General features: G+C 40.3%; 1 protein-coding gene across 1 annotated transcript in view; it reads left to right on the top strand.

Moving 5' to 3' along the window:
• Positions 1 to 717: 717 nt before the first annotated feature.
• Positions 718 to 6,995, top strand: part of cap2 (cyclase associated actin cytoskeleton regulatory protein 2) — a 25,797-nt gene continuing 19,519 nt past the window's right edge. The window contains 2 exon segments of the mRNA XM_022202292.2: positions 718 to 1,121; positions 6,782 to 6,909. Of these exon segments, the coding sequence (XP_022057984.2) occupies positions 6,792 to 6,909 (118 nt within the window). The 5' untranslated portion in view covers positions 718 to 1,121; positions 6,782 to 6,791.

The following is a 6,995-nucleotide window of genomic DNA, read 5'->3' as shown; positions in this document are numbered from 1 at the left end:
ATGGTCAGAGAGTTGGGAGGAGGGCCATATGTAAATACAAGGGTTAATTTGGTTGCCAATCAGTAACAGAGGGTAACACAACGAAGAACTAATGATGGCTGAATCAAGAGGTCAGGCAGACAGACGCAAACAGCAAAGGTGCAACAACGAAAGGTAAGAGGGAGGTCTGACAGACAGTAATAAATGACAAAAGATAAAAGAATTGTGGATAACCATAGTAAATGGAAAGGAGGAGTGGCACTAGAAAGTATCTGCACTGTCCCTGTGATATTTTTGGATCAACACTGGTGCCGAAATGAGCGGAAAACTTCCTTAAATCACTTGACATGACTTTAAGTACACTGGAATCTTGTGCAGTGTTGAAAGGAATAGAAAAACGGTTTGATTTAGTTTGACTTTTCAGTGTAAAGTGACCAGGGTGCTCAGTCAGACATGAAGCTGACTTGTGCAGTGGCTGCCAGAATAATGGAAATGACTGGTCTCAAAAGGAGCTTAAGTGGGATCCAGTGTTTCTGCAGTTGGACCCTAATGGAGATTTAAAGTCTGTTATTGAAGTGCAGTGTCTAATAAGTCATGCACTCCTTTAAACTTGATTAACTGTGGTGACTTCTTAAGAGCTCTCAGCATCCAGGATGTAAAATCTAATTTGGATCTCCAACAGCAGTTGATATAAATACTGCAGTTCTCATGTTTAGGGGGATTTTGGGGAAGTGGGGGATTTCCAAGATGGGGCTCATGGACGGTGTGAGGACCCTGCTGAGGTCTCCCCTACACCCCCTTTAGGACAGACCCCTGCAGACATGGACATGGCGTCAATCACAGGTCTATTTTTAGCCTAGGCTGCCATGTTGTCTGCGAGGTAAATGTCCGTCCGTCCCAGAGGAGATCTTGCGGCGCTGAGTCACGGTCCTGCCTGTTTGCACGCTGCAGCTCTCCGGGGCTCTCAGGTTCACGGTGTGGCTTAATTAGGACATCCCGGAAGAGTCGCCGGTGCTGCGCGCAGCGGAGCGACGGAAGGCAGGAGGGGACCGCAGGGCAGCAGCAGCCACACGGACACGGATCCGGACCGGGATATTGACAGAAAACAACCGAAACGTTAACTGCACGGCCAGAGGAGGGAGGTAAGATGTTCTTATGGGAGAAGACGCTTGTGATTTTCTTTTAAGTGAATGTCAAGTTTGGTGGATTTCTGGGTGGGGCGGAGGGACAGCAGAGGGGGTGTGCGCCTTTGCACAGAAATGTCCAAACAAAGCCATCCTCACCTGCTCCATGCGCGCCCTGCTTTCTGAGATTTTGGCAGAAAATGTGGCAGCACTGTGAGGTGGTTTTGTAGCCTTCAGATTTTACCTTTTTTTTTTTTACCCGGTTTGTGTATTGGAGTAAGGGTGATACTGTGGCGGAGGATGAAGCACCAGATTTGATGAGGAGCGATGAAAGTCCTGTCAGCATGCCAGAGTCAAGTCATGTTTCATTGTGGTGTGACGATGATCTGTTCAGCTTTGGCCTCAGAGGACCTGATGAGCACCTGAAAGAAACCAATGTGAAATAAAAACTACCTGTCATGTATATTATGGTGCATTTTTGGAACATTAGACTCCAAAACTCAACAACTTTAAGTCTGAATGGATCAGATATGGTTGACTTTCTCCATGAACATTTGTAGATGTATCCTATTAAAAAAAAAAAAAGTAATATGATCAGAAAGTTCCTTGAAGGGAGGTTGTTTTGTCCAACAGGTTTACATGATCAGCTGCTTCACACAGGCTTGTAACACTCACACCTGTTGCTACCAAAGGCCTGAGACATATGTTCCACATCGTAAAAAACAACAAGAAAATTAAATGTCATATATCACTAATATTAACAAAATAGAAAAACAAAATAAAAAACTCTGCAATTTATTGTATTTTTCCTGTATTTTTAAAATACACTAAAACATCACTAAATTGAAAAAAAAAAAAAAAAAAAAGGCATAACATTGAAATCCTGTAGATGTAGCTAACTATAAAATTCCCTTTAAAAAATTCTGGAATAAAAGACACATAAAATACATTAGCAAATGAGGCTTACATATATAGATATTTCCTTTCCTATATTTAGCAGATAAATTGATAAATTATGTGTATTTTGTAAAATTAGAGCAATCAGTGACAATTTACAGAAAAATAAGTGGTGATTCTGTAATTTTACACATATTTAGTAAATGAAAGATTTCACAACTATATTTATAGAATTGTCAATCTGTCAAAATATAGTTTTTGCCATTATATATTTCATTAAATCATTATATTTATCAATATATATAATCAGATATGTGTTATTATTATATATTACTGATCTTTTTATTGTTTTGCAAATGTAAATAATATTCATTTAGCATAAAAAAAACCCACATGATCTCTTAAATTAGCAATAAGAAAACTTATTTTAATAATGGAAATTATCTTTAGATGGTTATTTTCTGTTCATTATAGTATTTTTGGTGCCCCAGTGGCCAAAATATTTTTTTTAAAACTTTTTTCCTAAAATCCTGTATATAAGCCTCTTTTACATGGATTCCATAGAACTTGACAATCCCATTATATTCAGTAAATCATAAATATGCACAAAATTGATTAAATTACTGTATTATTTCTTTTAAAATCAAAGTGGAGACGTACAAAAGGCCGGCTACTATCAGCTCACACTTATGATATCTCAGCTTCCTGTTTTAATCAGATGTTGTGTCAGCTCTGTTCTTACTAACAGTTTGCCTTTTTGCTCAATTTTTCTTTATCCTTCACCTCCACACTGTCCCAGAGCGCAGCACAGAACACTGAGACCTACATTAGAGCGTCTTACAGCCGGCCCGTAGCAGCAAACGGCAGGCTGTGGCCCGATATAGCCCCAAAGATCAGATACCGGGGCAGAGGGTTCAGGAGACGCATGCGGGGTCAGGGTGAAGTCGATCATATCTTTCCACTGCGGGTAAATGTGTGCTTGCTCAGCTGCTGGTTTTGGTCTTTAAGTGGCAGACACTGAGGAACAGACTGTGTTCATATCATGGAGGCTACAGTAAAGACCACTGAGGGACATTTCCTGGAAATTATAAACAAATGAAGGACATTTTTGTTTCCCTGGTCTTTGTGCCACATTCATGTATTTCTGCTTCAACCAGCAGGTTTTATTCATGGCTGTTCCCATTCGGTTTTTGTGATGGGCTGAATGTATGAAGAAAAGCTTAAAGAGCGTCATTGGCCTCGTCTTTGCATTGCCATGGAGCATTTGGCCGACTGACAACACAGTCAATGCAGACACTGGCTGTTTCTGCTTTATGGTTTATGAACAAATTTAGAAGTTGTTATTGAGTGAGAGAGTGATTAAGTGAAGTGTTTGGACGTGACTTTTCACAGTAGTTGTTTCTTTTCCATCAGTTTAATATAAATATGCAACCACTGTGCAGCAACAATGTGCTTTTTCATTAAACATTAATCACAATGTGGCAATGTTTTGTCTTTAAATCGCTCAAAGATTTGATTACATTTGATTGACTAAATGTTTCAGCACCAATAAAATTAAAATTTTGTAACAAAATGTTTTCTATCTTTGCACAAGAATGTATTTTGTCAGAATATAAGGCACCTTTTTTATCATAAAAAAGCTTGATAAGTTTGTATCAAATAGCTGTTTTAAATGATTGTTAAACACTGACTAATGCTATGTGTATTAGTTTTGAGGGATTAATGAGAATGAAGGGCCACAAGTTTCTCAAGTTTTCCATAAGATAAGATAACTTTATCGATCCCACAGTGGGGAAAGTTCAACATTACAGCAGCTTCAAGCAGAAAAAAGGTAATATAACCACATCATATACACATTATGTGAAATAGTGTTTTTGTTTTAGTTTTGTATGTGTTACTGACAGATGTCTCCTTAAATGTCTGACATACTTAACTGTTGTGTTAAATAATCCCATGCGGATGTTAACTATTTGGCTTGAAACACAAATGAAAAGTAACTAGCTCTAAGTGAAAAAGTACAGTACCAAATTATCAAATGCATTAATTAATAGGAGTAAGTTTACTCATTGTTTAGACTTAAGAATCTGATCTGATCTGAGCTCTACCAGCTGAAGTGGAAAACGGTCTTGGCAGCTAATCAGGAGGAAACATAAAATCATATTTATGCATTTTCTGCATCACAAACCGCATACACATTGGTTCCCATGGTGATGCATGCAGTTTGTCGACTGTAACTGGACAATGTTGTTCAGTGGGATTACTGACATACAGCTCAACTGGTTTGCAGACTTATCACGCTCCCTCAATTCAATGCTCACGGAAGAGTCTTACGAAAAGAATCAGGAAAAAGGAGGCGCTTATTTGCTTATTACAGACGATTTTAAACTTAAAACTCCAAACAGAACCTCCTCCAGAGCAGGTTAGCTGCAGCATCAGTTACCATGGTGAAATAGCAGGTTAAAAGAGAGCCATCTTTGTGAGACTGAAAACAATAAACTTCACTGAATCATGAAAGTCACTTTATCATACAGAACTCAGGTTTGTGCTCTTGCCTAATAGCTGTTTTGACCCAGAGAGCAGAAATAACCTCTGAGTCCTGCGTCAGGCATGTGGCAGCGCTGGGAGATTTCTCCAGAGGGACGAGTCGATGACGCCCATCATGACATGTTTGCTGCTCATAGCACATAATTACTGGACATAATTTACAAAGATTACAGACAGGGAACACTATTCAGTCTGCATAGCTGTCATATTAATGTGGAGCCACTCTGTGTTTTAATAGGTCATGTGAAACAAATAAAGGCGTCCATAACTCTCCCTGTTAGACTGAGTGTTGGGCACGCAGGTAGCAGGTGTCAGATTAGGATGAGGGTGTTACCTAGCAGTGGTTTGGGTAAACATGCAGTGGATTGAATTCCTGCTCTGTTGACTAATAAATGTTGGAAAGAAGCCTCATGGTGAGACATATGGCTGGTTGGTGTTAAAGACGGAGATACAGCATGGTCTGTACTGCATCCTTAATTGTATTTCAATGAGGTTCAGTTAGTTTGTTTACCTGTTAGCAGTAAACTCAGCTGTTCAAATTGAATCAACAGATTAATGTTAAAATGCTGGAAGTAAATTTAAAAATGGATAATTTAATAATTTATTTTCTGGATTTATTACTCTGCCAAAGAGGTGAAACCTCGGTGGAATTATGTGACAATCGGTGTACATTTGTCTGTCTGTCTGTTAGCAGCATTACTCAAAAAGCGGGCCAACGGATTTGGACGAAACTTTCAGGGAAGGTCAGACATGACACAAGGACCGTCTCATTAGATTTTGGCAGTGATGCAGCTTATAGTCTGGATTGTTAAACATTTTCGTATCATTGCGAGATAGCATCACTGTAACTATGACAACAAGTGATCGCTACATCAGCTGCCTGCTGACGATACATGATTGTGATCCTACTACAAATCAACCAGACTTATCGGGACTTATCCATCCGAAATGATCCAAGGAACAATTCATTAAATGGTGGGGGTGTTTCTAAGTCCCATCAATTCCCACTGCCCGCTACATGTTTAGGTCAGGTGATTTGGTATCCGTACATAACATGCACATGCATAACACACACCTGTGTTCAGCAAAGGTCATTTTGTTTGTGGATACATCTATATTAAATGGACACATTCTATGGTGCCATGATTTCTGCCACAATTTATTTTTTCAAGATTTTAGCCATCGGAAAGAAAGCCTTGACAGAGTACTGCGCTCTCTGAGTGGTTTCCTTTTTGAATTTTGTGATCTAAGAGGGGGCTGCACAGTGGAATAGTGGTTAGCACTTTTGCCTTGCAGCAAGAAGATCCCCGGTTCAAATCCCGGCCTGGGCCTGGGATCTTTCTGCATGGAGTTTGCATGTTCTCCCTGTGCATGCGTGGGTTTTCTCCGGGTACTCCGGCTTCCTCCCACAGTCCAAAAACATGCTGAGGTTAATTGATTAGTCTAAATTGCCCGTAGGTATGAATGAGAGAGTGATTGTTTGTCTGTATATGTAGCCCTGCGACAGACTGGCGACCTGTCCAGGGTGTCCCCTGCCTTTGCCCGAGTCAGCTGAGATAGGCTCCAGCACCCCCCGTGACCCTAATGAGGATAAAGCGGTGTATAGAGAATGGATGGATGGATGATTTAAGAGGTTCAGTTTCAAAGGCCTCAAGACTGCATTATACGTACCTGATAAATGATGTAGACGTTCTCCTCTGCTTAGATATGTCTGTTTCAGTTTCTTATCTGTGAGCCTTGTGCTAGATTATATGAATATGCTCATTTTTTATCTAGTTTTCTTCACATGTCTTCTTGTTATTGCCATTGCATATCTTATTAGGGTTTCTTTAATTGCTTCCACTGTTCTTCATTCTTGGCCTTTCCTCTCAGCCTGGCACCACTTTCTGTCCTATAACCCAATTATGTGATACGTTCTCATGTTTGTTGTGACTCCGGCAGAAAGCCAGACAGCTCAAACACTGACAGGATTCACATAAAGACCAGCTGCATCGACTACGGTTAGTTTGTTTTGAAAGTCAGAAGCGGCAGGGTGGGTAAATTGAATAGTGAATGTGTCTGTGCTGCTCTGAACTCATCATTTTCTGTGACCTCACTGTGGAGAAGTGTTCAGCCCAGTGATACATCAAGTAAGACAAGCATCAGATGTAGTGTTATTTCAGCTATCATGTTTCACAGTTTGCTGCAACAAGGCTGTGATGCTTCAAAAATAACTGTGATCCTGCTTTTATTTCTAGGTTTGTCACCATGGAGGGATTAATGCAGCGGCTGGAGCGAGCAGTGACTCGACTGGAGCAGATGTCCGTCACGATGCAGGCGTCCAGCGGCATGACTAACGGGGACTGTGTCAACGGCATCGATGGAGGCAAGTCTCTGCTTAAAAGATAGCTTGAGTTGAAGCTTTGGGAGATTTTAAAGATTGTTTTAGGTGCAGTGGACAGAGACAGGACA

The sequence above is a fragment of the Acanthochromis polyacanthus genome, chromosome 11 (assembly GCF_021347895.1).
Source record: "Acanthochromis polyacanthus isolate Apoly-LR-REF ecotype Palm Island chromosome 11, KAUST_Apoly_ChrSc, whole genome shotgun sequence".
Lineage (NCBI taxonomy): Eukaryota > Metazoa > Chordata > Actinopteri > Pomacentridae > Acanthochromis > Acanthochromis polyacanthus.
Note: the sequence above shows the minus strand (reverse complement) of the source record. Positions and strands in the feature narration are given on the sequence as shown.